This window comes from Esox lucius, chromosome 14 (genome assembly GCF_011004845.1).
Source record: "Esox lucius isolate fEsoLuc1 chromosome 14, fEsoLuc1.pri, whole genome shotgun sequence".
Lineage (NCBI taxonomy): Eukaryota > Metazoa > Chordata > Actinopteri > Esociformes > Esocidae > Esox > Esox lucius.
The window spans coordinates 3,534,463-3,559,470 of NC_047582.1; the positions used below are offsets into that span (position 1 = coordinate 3,534,463).

The 25,008-nt window shown below is 39.4% G+C and overlaps 1 protein-coding gene across 2 annotated transcripts in view; it reads left to right on the plus strand.

Moving 5' to 3' along the window:
• agxt2 (alanine--glyoxylate aminotransferase 2) overlaps positions 1-25,008 on the plus strand; it is a 67,813-nt gene that overhangs the window by 19,751 nt on the left and 23,054 nt on the right. The window contains exons 4-10 of one of the 2 annotated variants that reach the window (XM_013136996.3): positions 1,399-1,522; positions 1,670-1,764; positions 2,131-2,224; positions 5,039-5,132; positions 8,663-8,763; positions 8,981-9,073; positions 18,623-18,755. In XM_013136996.3, coding sequence (XP_012992450.2) covers positions 1,399-1,522; positions 1,670-1,764; positions 2,131-2,224; positions 5,039-5,132; positions 8,663-8,763; positions 8,981-9,073; positions 18,623-18,755 — 734 coding nt within the window. The remainder of the gene's footprint in view (positions 1-1,398; positions 1,523-1,669; positions 1,765-2,130; positions 2,225-5,038; positions 5,133-8,662; positions 8,764-8,980; positions 9,074-18,622; positions 18,756-25,008) is intronic. The other variant, XM_013136997.3, reaches the window with a different exon arrangement.

A 25,008-nucleotide genomic window follows, 5' to 3' on the forward strand; every position in this document is an offset into this window, starting at 1 on the left:
TAACAAGCCTACAACGTAAACGGAATGAAGCTGTTGATGTTGCCCAGTCTGGTTGACCAATGGAGATGCATTTCCTCTCTTAACCACCATGAAATTTGTGTCAAAAACTCAACCACAAAAAAAGAGTACGAGAGCAAAGATAGATAAAAAATGCCACCAAACACAATCGCATTATCAAGAAAAAATATTTCCTCTTAAATAATTATTTGCATTCATTTGAATTCATTTGCAATATATATATTTTTGATCTCAATAGTTTTTAGTTGATGTTTTGATTTCAATATAAATTATTTTGTTTGCAATACTAATACTTTTGTATGTTCTTATTGAAACAAAAGTAACTCCATGCTTCCGATTGCAACGTTATAATACACAAAGTACACATTGCCTCCAGATATTCTGGGCTAGGGTTGGGCATTAACTGGTTCACCATTGCCACCCTTAAGCTGCTGGCAAGCTTCTATTCAGTGAATTCATCATCTTTGTACCATGGTTAGAACAAGTAAGGCTTTATCCCTGAACCTTTTTCTTCCTCCTTATATTCCGAGTCAGACATCATACGGATGTGTTTTCCTTTCTCTCTCAAGCAAATCAATTTTGGCTGTCCAAGGTGAATATCAAAGACGAAATTGGTAACTTGCTTTCTAGCTAGCAAATACTACCTTTTGTTTACTGTGAAGTATACACTTACTCTTGCTGAATGAACCTTTGGATTGATACAATTGTGAACAAAACTGACCGGTAAACACAGGAAGTACCCATTCATTTGAAATGAGAATTATATTGCGAAAATGTTTACTTTGTTTGAGGAATACAACATCATCATGTTCTTTGAGGTGAACAACACCACCACTTAGTTTGGAGTGTTTTAGACTCTTTTTCTGCTTGCAATGCAGCTTTACGGATACTGGTACATAAGGTTTCCATTCATGTATGATGCTAATAACGCTAATTACTGACTGAGACAGGGTTAAATAATGGATTGTTTTATAAAATGACTCAATGTGCCTGAATGACCAGGGGACTGTCACTGAAATATGATTTTTGGACGAACTATCCCTTTAAACATTACGTTAACCAATCTGAATGAAAGCCTAAACTGGCAAATACTTCTGTTTAACAGTTTTTTTTTCTGTTTTCACCAATTTATTCCTAACCCTTACTGATTGCTGTTCATCCCCTACCCTGAATCTCTCACCCAAGTGTTGGTTGCTGTAGTGAGAGTTTGAAATCTTATTGACTATCTGCCAGAAACATTAAATTCAGTCTTTTTGGAATTGAAATTCCTGTTAACCTCAAGGACCAAACCCAACCCTGTATGATATAGAAGTACTGTATTATGTCCGAAAGGCCCTCTGTGGATATTTCTTAGATGTTTGTTTGGTTGTGTCTCTGTAGCAAGGTGACAGCGGCAGCTGAGAAGCAACTCCGAAAACTGTGGCACACAACTAATATATATGTGTATTCCCCTCTGCATGAGTATGTTGATAAACTAGCTGCCACGCTGCCAGAACCACTAAAGGTACATTACCATAACTTCAGTTTATTTGTTTTTCATATGTTTTGTTTTGTTTGTTTAATACTGCCATAGTTTTGTGTCTGTGGGCTATACACTTGCACTGTATTATTAAAAACATGATTAGTGTGCTGTCTCTACCTCTCCTGATAGGTCATCTACCTGACAAACAGCGGCTCTGAGGCTAACGACCTGGCTATGCTCATGGCCAGACTACACACAGGAAACTTTGATATCATCACTCTGCGGTAACAAAACTGTGGCTACTATTTGTTTTTTATTGTCTAGTTTACTTACTACAGTTGAATTGCAATATGGATTATGTTTTTTTTTACTATGTTTTAATGACTCTTTATCAGACCTCTGTACAGGAAGGATTTTGCACCTGATTTTATTGCATGTGCACATGTAGGCGAGTGTATGTTAATAATACATCTTACTGTAGCATTGCGACACAGGTGAATATTGACCTGCTTTTCACAGAATTGTAACAATTCTGTTCAGGAAAACAAGTAGAACAATCAGAGAAAATGTTTGCTTATGATAGGAAGTGGATATGAAATATTTGGCTGACTTTAAAGAGTGAATCACTTTTTGTTGCATGTCTGTTTTAGGGGGTCTTACCATGGTGGCAGTCCACAGACTATGGGCCTGACCTCCAATTCTGCTTACAAATACCCCATTGCCATTGGATTAGGGTGCCACAATGTAAGTATGAAATACTGTCGTACAGCATTTTGCAACACATTCATTCTCCACAAACTGTAGGAGCAAAGGGGGACCCGGGGGACGTTCCCCCAATATTAAATGCAGGTAAATTGCCCACCTCCCAATAATACGAAATAAAATGCCCACCTCCCAATGAAAAATGTAAAATCCACCCCATTTTAAACTTTCAACGTTTGCAGTGGCAAATGTGTTTACGTCATGTCACAACTAAAAAATAAAATAGCAGATTGATAGAAAATATAACTAGTTCGAGATGATTGATATGAATGATAAATAGCCAATTAGATTCTGATTCACACAAATCATCTCACCTAACCATAAACATGTAACATGTTATTACAGGTAATAAGGTTATTACAAGACTAATCCAACAATCCCTCGTATAACAGTGTTGCTGAGGTGGCCTATCAGCTAGGATGTTATCTCAGCATTGGTTAGTAATGCGCTGTAAACCCTAATGTATTTTTTACTCAGATCTTCCTACTAAGTGTAACTCAAAGTTAGAGAAATGTTCCTAATTACTTAAAACTTTTAGGTTACACTGACTTTTATTCAATGTACCCAGCATGCTCTGCTTCAAGTTGATATTTTGGAATTGTTTTATCCTATTTTTACATGTACATTGACTCATTAATTTATCTAAGCTATAAAAACATCAAACACATCCCTTTGTCTAATGTAATGCAATCACATATTTTATACCCACTACGGAAATTATTGTAACAATTACATAAAAAATGTATCTTCCTGTCAAAACATAAGATGTATTTCAATAGAAATTGTGTATTCCTTTGCAAGCTAATCCCTTGTAGGCAGTTTTGTTAAATTCTGGTGAAGTTCCCAGGTTTTCCATCAATCTCAGCCAAAGCTGTGATTTCCTTTTTGAAAGTTTATTTTTTTAACCATGTCTTTCTGGCCGCTGTGCTAGGATTTTAATCTGACAGTGCAATGTATTCTGAGGACATCTCAAATGAACAGTCCTTGAGCTTGGGGGGTTATAAGGGTTTTCTCACAGTACGGCGATGACCAGCGTCATCGTGCCGTGCACTCCCAGTTCCCATCCACACACGAACACATCCCGGACTTGTTAATTGTGTCACGTCTTCAATCATGCACACATCAATTCATGAATTTGCAATGCATATTGGGAAATTATATTGTAGGTGTGGTTTAGTATTTTACACAATTCCTTTAAACCAGTATTCTCAACCCTCCTCCTGGGCGCCCCCCTGCCCTGCATGTTTTAGATCTCTCCCTGTTCTGTTACACCTGATCAAAATGATCAGCTCATTATCAAGCCCTTCATGAACTACATCAGGTATGTTAGGGCAGAGATTTTTCTAAAACATGCAGGGCATGGGGGCTGAAAAACACTGCTTTAAGCAAAAACAACTCAAATCTGAAACCCTGTTAAAGTCGTATCAACTGAAAATATTTGTGTGTGCTTTCTCAATAATTGAAGTGGTATGCAATGAACATTTTTTTTTTACTAACCCTAAATATCTAAGTTATGCTAACTGATTGCCTTAATTTTTTTGAGTTCTGGGAACTTTTATTCCTTTCATTTCATCCTTCATTGTACATTAAAGTCATGGCTAAACTCATGGCTGGTTCTTTTTCTGATATGTTTAGACTGGTCAAATCGGCTTGCAAACAGTCTGCCAACAAAGCTCCGATTGCGACAGGTTATGCTGTAGCTTATACTGTTGCAGAAAAGTGAGTTGTTGCATTATGACTACAGAACAACAAATGCAGTATAAGCTATTTTACTCTTAAAAATATGATGCAGTATACGAATAATAAATTGATTTGGCTGCACTTTATGTGGTATTTCTTTGATTCTACTATCCAAAGTAATATCCAAAATGCCCAAACAGTCCTAGTTCTCCTGATGCACAGTTCTTGTGCTGGTGTTGCTTCTAGAGTCAGTTTGGAACTCTGTGGTGAGTGATGCAACAGATGAAAGGCAATTTTAGTACTTATAGCACTTACAGTTGACTGGGGCAGATCTACTAGGGCAGAAATGTCACAAACTGGCTGTGACAAAGTTGGCATTCTATGACAGTGCCATGTTTAAAGTCACTGATCACTTGAGTACGACCCTTTGTACTGCCACTGTTCATCTATGTAGATTTCATGATAATGTGCTGGATTTTATGCATCTGTGAGCAATGGGTGTGGCTGAAACACCTAAACTCAATTAGTAGGGGTGTCCACATACTTTGAATCACTTTGGAATAACGCTTCATTATGTGGTAGTCTGAAATCTGGGTGATTTTTTTAACAAAGTATATTTTAAACAGTAAAATGTAAACACATTGACCACACATCTTTTACAATTTGTAACAAAATTCATAATATAAGAAAACGTATTTTAACCCAAGAAATGCAAGACAGCATAATTTCAGCGAATATCAGAAGATTTCTGAAACCCTCCCTTCAAAAGGAAGCTGTTTTTTGACTTCGGAACTATAGCTTGGAATTTTTTTTTGTCTGCCTTCTAGCTCTGACGTTGCTGATAGTTACATCATTAAGTAGGATGTACTTTTTATTGAGTTTACTGAGTTGCGTGGTTATCTCAATGTTTTCTCTAACTGTAAGTCTCTCTGGATAAGAGTGTCTGCTAAAGTACTAAAACTTCAAATTTAAATGTACTTAAATAACTCTTGCAGAACCTTTAACAGCTGGATGTGGAACTAAGCCACAATTTATGCTGCACTATGCTTTGCAGAACACCGTAACTGACAACTTGCCAGCTTTAATTTCACTTTAATTTCATTGCTCTCCTCACAGACAATGTGTCCTGATGTCTTTGCTGGTCCTTGGGGAGGCAGTCACTGTAGAGACTCCCCTATACAGACCATCAGGAACTGTAGCTGCCCCCAAGGTACAGTAACACACGCACACCAAATCAATAACACTCAAAGTCAGATTGAGGCTTGGAACTTATCCAGCCTGCTGCATGTTGTTTCATCTGTGAGATTCAGGCATTATGTTAATGTTTTGTAATACACTGCAGCTTAGTCAGAAATAAACTGTAGTATTTTGAACAAAAAGAGAAATACAACTTGCAACGTATTGAAAGAGAAAACAGTGCTGTTTTGTATACCCAAAATAATAATAATATTCTAAATAAATAGCTCATTTAAATGTCAGTTGAGGTACGGCATGCAACAAACATGGAAGTTCAATAATACTTTTTTTTATGTCAGACTGAGGTTCAAAGTCCTTTTCTTTTCATCAAACATTTACTATTAACCAGGAAATACTTAAACCTATTCACTAAATGATAAGTCGTGTCTGTCACCCAATAACAGAACCACTGTAACTTAAAAAAGCTGAATATGTATTCAACACTGTCCAGTGTTGTCTTTGACTTACATTTTTTGATATTTTTAACCATGAAAGTTGACTTCATGATAAGCATGATTTAAAAAAAATTATATATATGGATATCATGTTAATAATACACATGATGAAACCGTATTCACTAGGCGAAAATGAAGTATTCTTTCCAAAACTCATCTCGGTTTTTCTATAGCCTATTCATGTCACCCATAGACAAAAGATGCATGTGCTTAAATTAGTTTGGGCCTATACGTTGGCCTTGAAAAGCCCCACTAGAGACCTGCAAAGACGCACCGTTTTTGTAGCCTATTCACATTGTATTTTTCCCAAAACCCATCTTGATCTTAGGCCTTGTGGATCTTTTGTTCAATAACAACGTTCTATGTGAACCATAATCACCAACCAATGGGCTGGATTCAAACAGACACTGAAAATCAAAGTAAACAATTGAAATCACAGGCTGTTCCAACTTGCACGGATTTCATCACGGCAACTCATAATGTGACTCAGTAGTGTGTATGGCCCCCACATGCCTGAATGCACTCCTTACAATGTCTGGGCATGCTCCTGAAGAGACGGCAGATGGTGTCCTGGGGAATCTCCTCACAGGCCAGGATCAGGGCATCAGTGAGCTCCTGGACAGTCTGTGACACTACTTGGCAGCATTGGATGCACCGATACATAATGTCCCAGAGGTTCTCAATTGGATTCAGGTCTTGGGAACGTAAGGGCCAGTCAATGGCATCAATGTCTTCGTCATCCAGGAACTGCCTACACCCTCTGGACACATAAGGCCAGGAATTGTTCTGCAACAGGAGGAACCCATGGTCCACTGCACCAGCATAAGGTCTGATGATAGGCCTGAGGATTGCAGTCAGGTTACCGTTGGCTAGCATGTGGAGGTCTGTGCAACCCTCCATGGTTTTGCCTCCCCTGATCATCACTGACCTACCGCCAAACGAGTCACGCTTCTGGTCATGCTGGATAATGTTGCAGGCACCATAAAGTTCACCACAATGTATCCAGACTCCAGTCCATATCTGACAGTTTGGTCAGAAACATGCACACCAGCTGGAGGTCATCTTATAGAATTCTGGCAGTACTCCTCCTGTTCCTCCTTGCACAAAAGAGCAGGTACTGGTTCTGCTGCTATGGCCCTTTCCAGCTCTCCTCGTCTCCTGGAATCTCCTCCATACTCTTGAGACTGTACTGGGAGACACAGCAAACCTTCTTGCAATGGCACATACGGATGTGCCATCTGGGAGGAGCTGGACTACCTGTGCAATCTGAATTGGCTGCAGGTACCGCGTCATGCTGCCAGTAGTGACAAGGATACTATCAAAACTAGAGAAGAATCAGTCAGGAAGGATAAGGAGAGAGCAATTGTCTGTGGCCACCACCTGCAAAACCATTGTCTTGCTGTTGCCTCTCCAGTACACCTGTTGTCACTTTCTTTTGCACCAAAACAGGTGACATTGATTCACAATTGCTTATGCTTCCTAACTGAACAGATTGATATCCCTGAAGTTTAATTGACCTGGTGTTGTACTCTGATGATTGTGTTTTCTTAATTATTTTAAGTAGTATATATATATATACACTCACCTAAAGGATTATTAGGAACACCTGTTCAATTTCTCATTAATGCAATTATCTAATCAACCAATCACATGGCAGTTGCTTCAATGCATTTAGGGGTGTGGTCCTGGTCAAGACAATCTCCTGAACTCCAAACTGAATGTCAGAATGGGAAAGAAAGGTGATTTAAGCAATTTTGAGCGTGGCATGGTTGTTGGTGCCAGATGTCTGAGTATTTCACAATCTGCTCAGTTACTGGGATTTTCACGCACAACCATTTCTAGGATTTACAAAGAATGGTGTGAAAAGGGAAAAACATCCAGTATGCGGCAGTCCTGTGGGCAAAAATGCCTTGTTGATGCTAGAGGTCCAAGGACAATGGGCTGACTGATTCAAGCTGATAGAAGAGCAACTTTGACTGAAATAACCACTCGTTACAACCGAGGTATGCAGCAAAGCATTTGTGAAGCCACAACACGCACAACCTTGAGGCGGATGGGCTACAACAGCAGAAGACCCCACCGGGTACCACTCATCTCCACTGGAAGAATGTTGCCTGGTCTGATGAGTCTCGATTTCTGTTGAGACATTCAGATGGTAGACTCAGAATTTGGCGTAAACAGAATGAGAACATGGATCCATCATTCCTTGTTACCACTGTGCAGGCTGGTGGTGGTGGTGTAATGGTGTGGGGGATGTTTTCGTGGCACACTTTAGGCCCCTTAGTGCCAATTGGGCATTGTTTAAATGCCACGGCCTACCTGAGCATTGTTTCTGACCATGTCCATCCCTTTATGACCACCATGTACCCATCCTCTGATGGCTACTTCCAGCAGGATAATGCACGATGTCACAAAGCTTGAATCATTTCAAATTGGTTTCTTGAAGATGACAATGAGTTCACTGTACTGAAATGGCCCCCACAGTCACCAGATCTCAACCCAATAGAGCATTTTTGGGATGTGTTGGAACGGGAGCTTTGTGCCCTGGATGTGCATCCCACAAATCTCCATCAACTGCAAGATGCTGTCCTATCAATATGGGCCAACATTTCTAAAGAATGCTTTCAGCACCTTGTTGAATCAATGCCACGTAGACTTAAGGCAGTTCTGAAGGCGAAATGGGGTCAAACACAGTATTAGTATGGTGTTCCTAATAATCCTTTAGGTGAGTGTGTATATATATATGTTCGTTGTGTTTCTTTGTTCTTTAAAATACTTTAAAATGTTCAGTACATGCTGTTATATGATTTTTAAACACATTCATGTGTTTGTTTTCTGTTGTCATTTATTTTGAGGTGAAAGTGTGTCTGGTAAAAATGTTGAGTGGCTGGTGCAAATTTAGGCATCCATCTGCCACTGTGTCTGGTGAAGGAAAAGTAAATATCCTACCCTGCATGTGACTGTCTGTCCAGTGTTAAGAGGACAGTTCATGTAATGGATGTGTATTTCACTACAATAATCAAACATTATATTATTTCTACAATTACAGGCTTGTGTATGGCAAATGACAAATACATTGGGCAGCTGAAAGAGGTCTTTGCCACCAGTGTTCCAAGTCGCATTGCTGCTTTCTTCGGAGAACCTATCATGGTATAGTTTTTATGACTTGGCTGTTATCCCTTCTCACAAAGTCTAATTCACTTAATATAGAGACAGGCGTAGATCATTTAATAGTTGCATAGGCTGTAGATTTACTATAATCTGTCAGGTACAGCCAAATAAAAATTAAGATGTATTTTTCCTGTTTTAAAATGTTTGTTGTTTAATTGTAAGATTAAAAGAATGTAGGTTTTTCATAATTCTACAGGGAGTTGGAGGAGCTGTGCAATACCCCAAGAACTTCTTGAAGGACACCTACAAGCTTGTAAGAGAGAGAGGTGGGGTCTGCATTGCAGATGAGGTTAGAAACACATTGATATTTCATCTAAATATACAATACCCTTGAAAAGTTTGGGATCACTTAGAAATGTCTTATTTTTGAAAGAAAACATCCATTAAAATAGCATAATTTATCAGAAATACAATTTAGACATTGTTAATGTTGTAAATGACTTTTGTATCTGGAAATGGCAGATTTTTTATGAAATATCTACAACCCCATTTCCAAAAAGGTTGGGACGCTGCGTAAAACAGAATGCAATGATGTGCAAATCATTTAAACCCTATATTCAATAGATAATTGTACAAAGACAAGAAAAGAAAAAAAAGACTGAGACACGTTCTTGTTTCTTGAAAAATATATGCCCACAACAACACAAATTTCAAACCAGGAAAGGAACCAGGCAATCTTAGTTCAGTCAGTGTCACTGGACTCAAACCAGGGTCTCCCATGTGAGAGGCAGTGTCCTTAACCACCACACCACAGTACTACACATTTGCCTGGTGTTGGTGTAGCATCTCAACATTAGATCATTTTGTCACGCATTAACATCACACCAAGTTTGAATATTTCGCTAGACACTATTAAGCATAGTGTTAAACTGACTAACGTTTCTTATTAAGTTAACCTCCACCACAAATAGCATCTACAAATGTATAGCTTTTTCCACTAGCTGTTTTAACAGCTTATTAGCCAGTTATAGGCCTTAGTATCTACTAAGAATTGAGCAATTTCTAGCGAGACTGAATAAGAACCTATTTGACCAATTGCTTGCAGGTCTGTGTCTCTAACCACTATAAAACTTAACAAGGGGTTGTCGGTCAGTCAGTCAGTGAGTCAGTGAGTCAGTGAGTGAAAGCAAGTATAGTATAATAGTCACACAACTAATTAGGTCTATGTGCAACAGGTCAGGTGGGTATTAAAAGATCATTCCAGAGAAGATGTGTCTGTGAGAAGTGAGGATGGTGAGGGGTTCAACAACCTGTGGAAGACTGTGTGGGCAAATAGCGCAACAATTTAAAAATAAAATGTCTCAACTTAAAAATTGCAAAGAGTTTGGGGATCTCATCATCTACGGTACATAAAATCATCAAAAGATTCCGAAAATCTGGAGAAATCTCTATGTAAGGGACAAGGCCGAAAACCAATACTGGATGGCCATGATCTTCGGGCCCTCAGACGGCACTGCATTAAAAACAGATTTGATTCTGTTGTGAAAATCACTGCATGGGCTCAGGGACACTTAGGAAAACCATTGTCTGAGAACATAGTACATTGCTACATCCACAAATGTAAGTTTAAACTCTAGCATGCAAGAAATTAACCATATACAGTGGATATAAAAAGTCTACACACCCCTGTTAAAATGCCAGGTTCTTTTGATGTAAAAGAATAAGACAAAGCTAAATCATGTCAGACCTTTTTCCACCTTTAATGTGACCTATTATGTGAAAAATTCAATTGAAAAACAATCTCTTTGAGGGGGAAAAATTTAAATTAAAATACCCACAATAACCTGGTTGCATAAGTGTGCACACCCTTAAACTAATACTTTGTTGAAGCACCTTTTTTATTTTATTACAGCACTTTGGGTAAGGGTCTATTAGCATGGCACATCTTGACGTGGCAATATTTGCCCACTCCTCTTTGCAAACGTGCTCCAAATCTGTCAGATTGCGAGGACATCTCCTGTGCACAGCCCTCTTCAGATCAAGACACAGATTTAGATCAATTGGATTCAGGTCTGGGCTCTGGCTGGGCCATTCCAAAATGTTAATCTTCTTCTGATGATGCAATGCTATTATGGATTTGGATGTGTGCTTTGGGTTTTTGTCTTGCTGAAAGGTGAACGTCCTTTTCATCTTGAGCTTTCTAACGGACCTCTGAAGGTTTTGTGCCAAAATTGTCTGGTGGGGACTGTTCATAATTCCCTCCACCCTGACTAAGGCCCAGTTCCAGCTAAAGAAAAACATCCCCAAAGCATGATGCTGCCACCACCATGCTTCACTGTGGGTATGGTGATGTGCAGTGTTGTTTTTGCGCCAAACATACCTTTTGGAATTATGGCCAAAAAGTTCAACCTTGGTTTCATCAGACCATAACACATTTTCCAACTTTCTTTTGGGGGACTTGATGTTTGTTTTTGCAAACTTCAGTCGGGCTTGGATGTTTTTCTTTGAAAGAAAAGGCTTCCGTCTTGCCACCTTACCCCACAGCCCATTCATATGAAGAATACGGGAGATTGTTGTCACACTTAGCACACAGGCAGAATTTCCTGCAGTTCCTTTAATGTTGCTGTAAGCCTCTTCGAAGGCTTGTTTTCATCAATTTTGGAGGGAGGTCCAGTTCTTGGTAATGTCTCTGATGTGCTATATTTTCTCCATTTGATGATGACTGTCTTCAGTGCGTTCCATGGTATATATAATGCTTTGGAAATTATTTTGTACCCTTCTCCTGACTGATATCTTTCAACAGTGAGATCCCTCTGATGCTTTGGAAGCTCTCTGCGGGCTGAGGCAAAATGAGAAACAGTCCTGTGGTCTGACAAATCAAAATGTGTCAAATTATTTTTGGGAATCATGGGCACCGCATTTCCGGCCTAAAGACGAGAGGGACCATCTGGCTTGTTATCAGTGCACACCTCAAAAGGTATGTTAGTGCACATGGCATGGGTGACATGCACATTTGTGAAGGCACCATTAATGCTGAACAATGTATACAGGTTTTGGAGCAACATATGCTGCCATCCAGACAACGTCTTTTTCAGGGAAGGCCTTGCTTATTTCAGCAAGACAATGCCGAACCACATTCTGCACATATTACAACAGCATCGCTCTGTAGTAAAAGAGTCTCTGTGCAAAACTGGCCTGTCTGCAGTCCAGACCTGTCACCCACTGAAAACATTTGGTGCATTATGAAACGAAAAATACAACAAAGGAGACCCCGAACTGTTGAGCAGCTGAAATGCTATATTAAGTATGTATGGGAATACATTTCACTTTCAAAACTACAGCAGTTGGTCTCCTCAGTTCCCAAACGCTTACAGAGTCTGGTTAAAAGAAGAGGTGATGCAAGACCGTGGGAAACATACACCTATCCTAAATGTTTAGACACACGTTGCTGGTATCAAATAAAAAATGGGCATGTATTTTTCCAAAAACAATAACATTTATCAGTTTCAACATTTGACATTTTGTCTTTGTACTATGAAGTATAGGGATAAATGATTTGCACATCATTGGATTCTGCACATCATTGCATGATTTGCATATCAGTGTCCCAACTTTTTTGGAAATGGGGTTGTACATAGGCATACAGAGGCCCATTTTCAGCCACCATCAGTCCTGTGTTAATATAAACCAGAAAAGGAACCAGGCAAGCCTAGTTCAGCCAGCCCATAATTAAAATGAATAAACAAGTTAGCCCTCACAGGATTTAAAATTGGGTCTCCCACATGAGAGACACTGTCTTTAAACACTACGCCACATTTCACCAGTCCCTAGACACAATTCAGCATTGTGTTGAACTGACTAATGTTTCTTATTAAGTTTACCTCTACCACAAATAGCGTATATTAACTACGGCTTTTGCCACTGGCTGTTTTAACAGCTTATTAGCCAGTAATAGGTTTACTAGTATCTACTAACTTTCTAGGAATAGTCACAAGAATTGAGCAATTGCTAGCGAGACTGGAGATTAACTTTTCCGTGCCAAAGCTATCATGTAATCCTGGATTATACCAAAATATTTGAAAGCATTAGTAGCACAATTATTCTTCCACTTCCTCCTGTAAACATTGTCAAGAGGTCGGTCCACGGCTGGAAACAGAGCGTATCCTCCCGAATCTACATGCAACCAAGACCACTTATTATCCAAAAAATGGGGTTGTTTGTAAATAGCTATTTCCAACAGGGGGACAATTATTCATGTCACAAGAGATCAATGTAGCTTGTCCAAATTCGCCCTCCATATACAGTGGGGAGACCAAGTATTTGATACACTGCCGATTTTGCAGGTTTTCTTACTTACAAAGCATGTAGAGGTCATAGGAACACTTCCACTGTGAGAGACGGAATCTAAAACAAAAATCCAGAAAATCACATTGTATGCTTTTTTAATAATTAATTTGCATTTAATTGCATGACATAAGTATTTGATCACCTACCAACCAGTAAGAATTCTGGCTCTCACAGACCTGTACGTTTTTCTTTAAGAAGCTCTCCTGTTCTCCACTCATTACCTGTATTAACTGCACTTGCTTGAACTCGTTACCTAAAAGACACCTGTCCACACACACAATCAAACAGACTCCAACCTCTCCACAATGGCCAAGACCAGAGAGCTGTGTAAGGACATCAGGGATACAATTGTAGACCTGCACAAGGCTGGGATGGGCTACAGGACAATAGGCAAGCAGCTTGGTGAGAAGGTAACCACTGTTGCCACAATTATTAGAAAATGGAAGAAGTTCAAGATGACTGTCAATCTACCTCGGTCTGTGGCCCCATGCAAGATTTCACCTCGTGGGGCTTCAATGATCATGAGGAAGGTGAGGGATTAGCCCAGAACCACACGGCAGGACCTGGTCAATGACCTGAAGAGAGCTGGGACCACAGTCTCAAAGAAAACCATTAGTAACACTACGCCGTCCTGGATTAAAATCGTGCAGCGCACGCAAAGTCCCCCTGCTCAAGCCAGCGCATGTCCAGGCCCGTCTGAAGTTTGCCAGTGACCATCTGGATGATCCAGAGGAGGAATGGAAGAAGGGCATATGGTCTGATGAGACAAAAATACATCACAGACAAAAAATAGAGCTTCTTGGTCTAAACTCCACTCGCCGTGTTTGAAGGAAGAAGAAGGATGAGTACAACCCCAAGAACACCATCGCAACCGTGAAGCATGGAGGTAGCATTCTTTGGGGATGCTATTCTGCAAAGGGGACAGGACGACTGCACCGTATTGAGGGGAGAATGGATGGGGCCATGTATCGCGAGATCTTGGCCAACAACCTCCTTCCCTCAGTAAGAGCATTGAAGATGGGTCATGGCTGGGTCTTCCAGCATGACAACAACCCGAAACACACAGCCAGGGCAACTAAGGAGTGGCTCCTTAAGAAGCGTCTCAAGGTCCTGGAGTGGCCTAGCCAGTCTCCAGACCTGAACCCAATAGAAAATCTTTGGAGGGAGCTGAAAGTCCGTATTGCCCAGCGACAGCCCCGAAACCTGACGGACCTGGAGAAAGTCTGCATGGAGGAGTGGGCCCAAATTCCTGCTGCAGTAAGTGCAAACCTGGTCAATATCTACAGGAAACGTATGATCTCTGTAATTGCAAACAAAGGTTTCTGTACCAAATATTAAGTTCTGCTTTTCTGATGTATTAAATACTTATGTCATGCAATAAAATGCTAATTAATTACTTAAAAATAATACTACGTGATATTTTGGATTTTTGTTTTAGATTCCATCACTCACAGTTGAAGAGTACAGACTTCTATATGCTTTGTAAGTGGGAAAACCTGCAAAATCGTCAGTGTATCAAATACTTGTTCTCCCCACTGTATATAATTACAACTGATTGCTTTGTCTCGAAATTACAATCGAATTCACTTTTGTTTAACAGAAATTATGAAATACCTTATTGCAAATCAAAACATTTCACACCATCATAAAGCTCAAATAAAATTAAAGCTGCGAACAGCGTTTCAGTGGGCCAAGCGGGGCACAGGAAGCATCTCACTGCATGCTCTCACTTGAGAAATGTTTTGCAATTTAAAAATACCCAATGCCGCTAGTAGTCAGGATGTCCAATCGAAGAAGAAGGAATCAAAACAAAACAAAAAGACCTTGAAACCAGAGAAGGAACCAGGCAATCCTAGTTCAGCCGATTAGGAGGGATGAATATTGTTGTCGCTGGCAGGTTTCAATCCCTGGTGGCAGACTGTCTTTAATCATTACACTATTTAAACAGCAGAATTTTTACCTACGCCATTACATTTTTGCTGAAATAACGTGGACAAAATAACATTTATTAACGGAACTAGAGAGTAGTCTTGCACAAAGACTATATAGCTAATAGCTATACATCCTACTTATAATGACATCAATGACTCCAATCACTTCAATCACTTCATGGCTGATTTGTGTCTTTGGAAAACAATAACTGTATGTAAGGGTCACGTAAACAATTCTTTTTCTAAACATATGAGAATCATGGTATTAAAGAGGGACTATATATTGTTGTGTGAAGGGTGGAAAGTACCAAGTGGATATACATTTTAGAAATACAATATTTGGAACATCTCAAAGGGGAATTGAACCAGGGTCAGAATATTGCAGAACAGGGATGTCCCCACTACACCACAGGGGCTACTGGTTGTCCGTACAGCTCTCTATCCACTCCAAATGTACATTTTACCCCAGCCATTGCAATTTTGCTGAGATAAAGTTGGCAACAAAACTTTTGTAATGGAACTAAGGTGTACTGTTGTACAAAGATTATTATAGATGGCTAGCTAATAGCTATACATCCTACTTATAATGAAATCAATGACTCCAATCACTCCATGGCTGGTTCCTTACTTTGGAAAACAATAACAGTATAAAAGGGTCACGTAATACAATTATTCTTGCAAAGAAATGAAAATCATGGTATTTCAGATATGTATTGTGGACAGGCATTTGTGAAATATAGAATTTGGAATGTCTGAGAAGGAAATCAAACTGGGGTCACAATATTGAAGGACCGGGATGTTCCCACTACACCACAGGGCCAGCTGGCAGACTGAATAGTCTCATCGGGTTGTGATCTATAATACCCGAAATAGCACAGATGGATATTTTGAAAATCCACCAGAAACATTTACAATAATATAACTTTTTAAGACAATGGTCCAGTCGTCATTTACACCAATTGTCATCCAAATCCATTCAGCTGTTTCGGAGGAAATGTCGTTTAAGTGTGTTTTTATCAACAGCAAAATCGTGAGAAACATCGGTTATGTTTATAGCGCCACCAAGCGGTATTTCAGTATGGGAGTTTTCCTGTCCATGCCTAGCAGACACATTTACGAGTATGATTCGTTTCATAGCTGTTTGATGTTCCATTTGGGTTTAATGGACGTCTAAAGTCGTAGACCCACCCAGCTCAATTTCATTAGCTGATTTTGGCCATATTTTATGAGATATCAACTTTCTTTATATAACATTTAAAGATAATGGTTCAAAGGTCCTTCACACCAAACGGCATGCAAATCCGTTCAGCAGTCTCGGAGGAGATGTTGCTAACGAGTTTTTTACAGAAGTCAAAATGGAGGCCGTATTGTTTGAGATATTAACTTTTCTTATATAACTTTTTAAGACAATGGTCCAGTGGTCCTTTACACTAATTGTCAACCAAATCTGTTCAGTGGTTTCGGAGGAGATGTGTGGTTTTCTAAAATAGAACTTGATGCAGAATTATTTTCTCAGTTTCAATTAAAATATACCAAAACTTAGTACCCATGTAAGGAATAACAAAAATGTGCTCCCTGCACCTTTTTACCCACTTATTCCATAGTGCAAACAAACAATTTCCCAAAATAACAAATTAGACAAATACTGTGAATGAACACTAAGGGCCATAACAGATGCCCATTTTCTATTATAACTATACAAACAGGAAAACCCAATTCTTCATGTAACTCTTAGTACCAATTTGATTCGCTTTGAACTTTTAGTTCAGCTCTTTTTCATTATAATTAGTCATATCATACATTCCCCCCTGCTTTCACGTCATAAAGTCACAAAATGACTAATGAAAGAGCAATACCTCAGGACGGACACGAAAAAAGGAAATTGGTATTAGGGACGAATGTAATGTTCATTCAATAAAGAGCTGCACACAGTATATTCAGCAAAAACAAAGCGAAAATGTGAAAAACACAACATCCACAAACTAAATCAAAAACAACAAATGTGCCATATGATCGCTTGTGTGAAGGAATTATAACCCATATAACCTACTGACAAAGCTGTCCTACACAGGGAAACAACTCTCAAATGAGTTGTACGATCAATTGTACGCAAAATTAGCATTTACATAGGCAATGGCCAAACTACTTTGTGACAACACAAACATAATGTCTCAATTAACCTCTTAGTTAGGGAATTTTCACACTTTGATGCATAAAACCCAAATGCATATTTCGACTATGTCCATGGTTCTACTGACATTAAAATTGTTCTATCATCAACAATGGGTGATGACTTTAGGTCTCTACCTAAGTTTTCAGATGGCCACAAAAACAGGAATTTCAAAGTTTAAAGCTATTGAGAGGAAAATATATGTAGCCTTCACCCAATGTTTGATCATCTCGAAATTTAATATGCTCATGTTGGGGAAATTACCACAGGTGAGACCAGTCTGAACACTTGAATTTAATCTTTAGTAATAGGCCACCCTATTACTAAAGGTTAAATTCAAACAATGTTTGGGGCCATCCCAGGATGTCTGCCCCCCTTCTTGAAGCCCCCAGCTATAGCCACGTAAGGCAGGCCATAAATTAAGGCCAAATGGATTATTTGAAATCCACACATTAAAATCTAACATGGTCCCCAATCTATATGTAGAAAGAGACGTCATGCCTTTAACTTAGCCGATATCCTACGTTAACTGAAGGTTCAGAGTTATTGTCCTATCCATTTAATATAGTTGCGGTGTGTAAAACTGTGCTTGTCTTATCAACACAGTAACAGTAGGGTGGAAAGTAAGAGAAAAACATTCTCAAGAAAGGCGATGTTAACAGAAAACAGATGCATGATGTCACTAAAATCAAGGTACAATCAGTGAGTAATCCCAAGGACAGTCAGTCTAGACCCCCAAACACTGTCACATCAATCTACCCCATTTGACCATTTGTCAATTTACCATTTTAGAATTTAAACTCCATTAACGAGTATCAGGCATTGGTTTTAAAACAAGTATTATCCCAGTTATCATAGTAAATACAAACAACACTGTAGGATCGGGCAATTATTCAACAATAGCACACAGCAGCTTGCCATATCCTGTTAAAAGTTAATCTGTGTATGTAGTTCGTCCATTTTATTGTCCAGGGATTGAACATTTGCAAGTAGATTGGTCGGTAATGGTGGATTGCAGTATCTCGTCCGAGATTTGCATAGGACACCGGCACGGTAGCCCCTCTTCTTTCTCCTCTGTCAGCGTATTGGTAAACAGATCAGTGGCAGAACAGAATTGCAGCAATCGCTCTGGTGAGTAGTGTAGAAGTGTTTAGTAATATACGAATATCCAAAAGTGCTTGTTGATCATAATGTATGAGGGACAGTGCAGCACGAACAAAAATAAGAACAATAAAAACTATAGTAAGCAACAGACTATGTAGTAAAAGCAGAGCCATTGTCAGTGTGACCTTTCTCTATGGCGCACCGGAAGTAAATCATTTAAGAGTTCCAGATAGATGCTTCAACCCCTTTGCCAGCTAGGGTGACATTCACTTATAAATATGCCATTGCTTTTGTGTCATTAATGTAAACTGTTTTATTTTTCTGTCTCGTCTCTTTTTTGGATAAGGTTCAAACGGGATTCGGCCGCACAGGGAGTCACTTCTGGGGTTTCCAAGGTCATGATATCATGCCAGACATTGTCACCATGGCAAAGGGCATCGCTAATGGCTTCCCTATGGGAGCAGTTGTCACAACACATGGTAAGACAAGAAGCACTTTAGCTATGTGTCATCTCCGTGGAGGGGAGCAGGAAGTGTAGCACTTAACGTTTCGATTATTAGGAACCGAACAGTATATGCATTTGCTAATATATATATTTTTTCTATTACTGGTTCTATGACTGAGATGATACTGTACATTATATAAGAGGTGTAGTCATCTCTGCTCTGAAGTGAGAATGCCTCAATATGACCCAAGTTCTATCCAGATCCTGCCACAGTGGATGAGACCAGGACTCCCATAAAGGCCAATGTACATTTGCCAATATGTACAGCCTGGAGTGGGGAGGCATGGCCAGAAGGGAATTCCTTGATTTATTCTGCTCATGTGTCTCATCAGACAGGTCTACAAGCTTAACTGAGCTTGGTAGAAGGAGCTTTGCAGATTTTACTAACTATTTTTACTCTGAGTTGAGTAAACATTGTGATAAGATGTAATATGGCAGAATGTTTTCTGTAATGTCACGTTTGATCTTTAATTTCTGTGTTACTTTTGATCTTCAATTGGTATAAGTAATCAAGAAGGTAGGAATGATTCTGATGTTCACCTGACCAGGCTGGTGGTCCGCATCCGCCTGATGGCAAAATTCCATAGCGTACTTCCTGACACCTCTCCCAAAGTGTCAAGCTTCCCAGGGGATCTTGCCAATCGGATTATTTCATGAGTATGGGAAGACTGACTACACCTCAACACCAATTAATCTATTATAGTCTAATTTCAGCAAATAAATTAATCTTCACAGAGTTTCCGTTGACAAAATTATATCAGGAAATGTTGAAATGCCCTACATTTAGAAATAATTTTATGTATCAAAATATAATCTAAATTACGATATTGACATGTGCAGTACATCCGATTTCTGGGAACTTTGGCTCACAACACGTTCACGTCCCTATTTGGGGGACAACAAACGACACTCGCCATTGACATTCATATAAAATTGTTTACTTTTCATTCCTGCTCTACAAATAGTATGCAACCTAGCAATAGCAATGGGCTCTGACAACTGACCTAGCTTGCTACGTTTGCCCGGCCGGTGTTTAACATCGGTCAGTCTGCAGCTAGTACGTTTAGTAGGTGACACTGACAGCAGTACACCATGAAAACAAAATAGGTGCAAAACAGTGTTGTGCCGAAAATCTCCCCCCCTTCGTGTGAACGTGCACTCTCTCGATTCTGATTGCTATGACTTGTTTACTTGTTGAGAGTACAGTTTAGCCTACATATTTCACTGATCTTCATAGAAAAAAGCTTTAATTGAATTGTGTACTGTTATGGAAATGTCTTGAACTGATGCCTTCTTATTGATTCATGTATTGAGTCCCAGAGGTGGGGGACTCGAGTCACATGACTTGACTCGAGTCTGACTCGAGTCACAATTTTCAGGACTTGTGACTTGCTTGATTAAAGTAGGAAAATGACTTGACTTGACTTTGACTTGAGAACAAGTTACTTGAGCCTTGACTTGACTTGAAGTGGAAGACTCGACAATGACTTGAACTTATAATAAACAAACAGCAATAGAATTATTTTATACGTTGTGACATCAGCACCACTAATCAGCGTATGTGCCTTTAACGCTGCACAATTCAAACCGCGCCAAACATGGCAGACAGTAACGTTAGTCGAGCTCCACATATAGTATTGTTTGGATACAAGGACTTTGAACTGGACCGTGTGAATAAAAAAAGATTTGCCAGATGCAAAATATGCAACAACATCAAATTTCATTTGTTATTTTAAGAACCACAAGGAAAGGTAAGGAAGTAATCTCTTTATATTCAGTTTCACTAAGATCTATAACGATTAAGTTACTAATGTAATGAATTAATCTTTTGTTTGTCATAATTTGGCCTTGGTTGCATATTATGTTTGTTTTTTTCTTGTTAGAAATGTGACCATTATCATTACTGAATACGTCTGGTAAATAGATGTAAGGGAATTTGACTATAACAGTGGCATAGCCTGAATTTTAACGTTGATGGGCATCTTAAAATGAGCGGGCATGTATATTATTACACATAGGCTATAATGTCTGTATTAAATGTGGGCATTTTCAAGTGTTTGTGGACTGCGTGTGGAAACTAAAAAGAATTGTGCTTACACCTTAACAGTTAACTTTACTGCATGAAAGGCTAACATCGAGGCGCCGATGTGATTACTAGCACCTAAACATTTCGAAGAGTTTTTTTTTTTTTACTCATACAGACAAGAAGAATTACAGCGTAATTACATATTAGGCAGTTTTTCAGTCACAATAATTAGTTTATAAGGTTGTTATTATTAGCCCTTATTACATGGATTGGCTGAATTCCGGTGCATGCTTGTTATTTCTTGATAACAGACCGTTGCCATGAAAAACAGCGCGTTGCTATGGACGCAGCAGGATTCTAATCAGAGACGGAACGGACTATTTTCTTTAGAGGAAGCAATACAATCGTTTTTAAATCAATAAATATTTTGTGTCAAATTATAGATTTATTTGGTAGGTAGCCATGTAATAAGCGGGATAAGGTATAGCGAGGCGGTTGTTATAGCGAATACAACCCCTTCAGGCTGATTCAAGATCCCTCCGCTTCGTCCCCCCAAAAAATTGTACCGCGGAGGACAACAATATGTGATTTTGAAATCGAGCTTCGCACCGAGCGCACGTCAGAAACAGAGGACAGTGTGTGTGTGTGTTCATCTCTTTTGTTCTGTGACTTGACTTGAAACTTATAAGGACTCGACTTGACTTGCTTAGGGTGAACCCTTGACTTGACTTGCTTGATCTATCTGAACTGTAACTTGAGACTTGACTCGAGACTTGATGGTTAAGACTTGAGACTTGCATGGACTTGACCATGTGTGACTTGTCCCCATCTCTGCCGAGCCGTCTTCGGAGGGGAATGATCGACAGGCATGTTCTACCGGTGGCCTTGAAAAACTGAAAACTTTAGTAATTGGCGATTCCATTACACGCAGTATTAGACTAAAGAATCAGCCGGCGATCGTACATTGTTTACCGGGGGGCAGAGCCACCGACGTAGCCTCAAATCTGGGGTTGGTGCTAGCGAAGTCTAAAACTGGCAAGTATAGAGAGTACAGAGATATTGTTATCCACGTTGGCACCAACAATGTTAGGATGAAACAGTCAGAGGTTACGAAGCAGAACATAGCATCAGCCTGTAAAGTAGCTAGAAAGATGTGTCGGCATCAAGTAACTGTCTCTGGCCCCCTCCCAGCTAGGGGTGGTGACGAGCTCTACAGCAGACTTGCGCAACTCAATCGCTGGCTGAAAACGGAGTTCTGCCCGTCGCAGGAGGTAGAGTTTGTAGATAACTGGCCTTCTTTTAGGGACTCTCCCAGAAATAGGGCCAGGCCTGATCTGCTGAGGAGCGACGGACTCCATCCTAGCTGGAGTGGTGCTCTTCTTTTATCTAGGAACATTGACAGGAGTCTCACTCCTATAGCTTTAACATGAGATAGGGTGCAGGTCAGGCTGCAGGCTGTTAGCCAGCCTGCTAGCATAGTGGAGTCTGTCAATATCATAGCCAGAGTAGTTAGTACAGCTTTACCTATTGCCACTGTGACTCGTTCCAGGCTCAGAAAAGTAAAACAAGGTAGTGCTAACAAAAACAACCTTATTAAGATAAAGCCTTCCTCCGCCTCAGTCAAAAATAAAAATAATTGCATCTCAAAATGGGACTCCTAAATATTAGATCTCTTGCTCCAAAGGCAGTTGCAGTAAATGAATTAATCTCTGATCATAAACTAGATGCTATTGGTTTATGTGAAACGTGGCTAAAGCCTAATGAATTCACTGCCTTAAATGAGGCCTCTCCTCCTGGCTATACTAGTGATCATATCCCTCGTGCGTCCCGAAAACGAGGGGGTGTCGCTAATATTTATGACAGTAAATATAAACTTACTCTCAAACATATCACAGAGTTTCATTCTTTCAAAGTTTTACTAATGAAAGTTAACCAGGCCGATAAATCATTTTACATAGCTACTATTTATAGGCCCCCCGGGCCATACACATTGTTCCTCAATGAGTTTCCAGAATTCTTCTCTAACCTTGTAGTCATGGCAGATAGTATTCTAATTTTTGGCGATTTCAATATTCATATGGAAAACTCCAATGATCCTCTTCAAAAAGCCTTTGAAGCCATAATTGACTCAATGGGTTTCATCCAACATGTCTCAGGTCCAACACATTGCCAAAATCATACCTTAGATTTAGTCCTGTCACGAGAAATAGATATTGTAGATCTAATAATTTACCCCCAAAATCCTGGACTATCGGATCACTGTCTTATTACATTTACCGTTAAAACAAGAAATCCACTTACCCCCCAAACAATGAGTTTCAAAAGCTGTACTATAAATTCTCGGACTACAAATAAATTCCTTGATATTCAAGTTCGCTCATTAACGACAGAGTAAATAAATCTGTAAACGATCAAATCGAGGATCTAAACTCAATACTGCGAAATACATTAGACATAGTTGCACCACTAAAAACTAAAGAAATACGCAACAAGAAACTTGCTCCCTGGTACACCGACAATACTAGAGCACTTAAGCAAGCCTCCAGAAAATTGGAGCGAAAGTGGCGCTCCACCAAGTTGGAGGTATTTAGACTAGCCTGGATAGACAGTACAGTACAATACCGAAAATCACTCACGTCTGCTCGATCAGCTTATTTCTCCAACCTGATTGAGGCGAACAAAAACAATCCAAAATGTCTCTTTGATACAGTTGCAAAGTTAACAAAAAAGCAAAGCTTAGCAAGTGAAGTGGGTCTTCACTTTAGTTGTAATGAATAAATGAACTACTTTGATGAAAAGATCTTCACCATTAGAAAACAAATAACTGACTCCTTAAATAGTTATGGTCCTCAAAATCTCAGTTGTCCAAAACATTTCCTGAACCTCCCTGACCAGGTGTCAATGGGGAATCTTGAATTTTTTGATACCGTATCGCTCGACACATTTACAAAATTTGTAATGAGTTCTAAACCCACAAACTCTCACCTAGACCCGATTCCAACAAAATTACTTAAGGAGTTATTTCCTGTGCTAGGTCAGCCAGTGCTGAACATAATAAATTGCTCCCTTTCCTCTGGATGCGTACCAAACTCACTAAAAATTTTGGAAATTAAGCCTCTTCTAAAAAAAATCTAATCTGGATCCCGACATATTAAACAATTATAGGCCAATATCGAACCTCCCGTTCCTCTCAAAAATCTTAGAAAAATGTGTTTCCCAACAACTGAATGCCTTCCTAAAGACAAAAAACATTTATGAAATATTCCAGTCCGGTTTTAGATCCCATCATAGTACTGAGACTGCACTCGTGAAGGTAACAAATGACCTTCTAATGGCCTCAGACAAAGGTTCCGCATCCGTCCTGTTGCTTCTTGATCTTAGTGCTGCTTTTGACACTATTGATCACTCCCTTCTCTTAGAGAGACTGGAAACCAATATTGGGCTACGTGGACATGTTCTAGCCTGGTTTAAATCTTATTTATCTGAAAGATATCAGTTCGTTAGTGTGGATGGCATATCCTCTGACAAGTCAAAGGTATGCTTTGGAGTTCCTCAAGGCTCGGTTCTGGGCCCATTATTGTTCTCACTATACATGCTCCCTCTGGGCGATGTAATCCGAAATCACAATATTAACTTTCACTGTTATGCTGATGACACACAGTTATATATTTCAATGAAGCATGGAGAAGCCCCTAAATTAGCTATTTTGGAAGCATGCGTATCAGATATTAGGAAGTGGATGACAGAGAATTTCTTGCTCTTAAACTCAAATAAAACAGAAATGCTCCTTTTAGGACCCAAAAAACAAAGAGCGTTGTTAGCAGATCTCACTGTGAACCTCGACGGCTGCATGGTCGTATCCCAAAAAACTGTAAAAAAACCTTGGCGTTACCCTTGACCCTGACCTCTCCTTTGAAGAACATATAAAATATGTCTCAAGAGTTGCTTATTTTCATCTTCGAAACATCGCAAAAATTAAAAACGTTCTATCAAAAACTGATGCAGAAAAATTAATCCATGCTTTCGTTACTTCTAGATTAGATTACTGCAATGCTCTTCTCTCTGGTTATCCAGACAATTTAATAAATAAACTTCAATTAGTGCTGCTAGAATCCTAACTAGAACAAAAAAATTTGAACACATTTTTGCTGTCCTGGCGTCCTTACATTGGCTGCCTGTTAGGGTTAGGGCTGATTTTAAG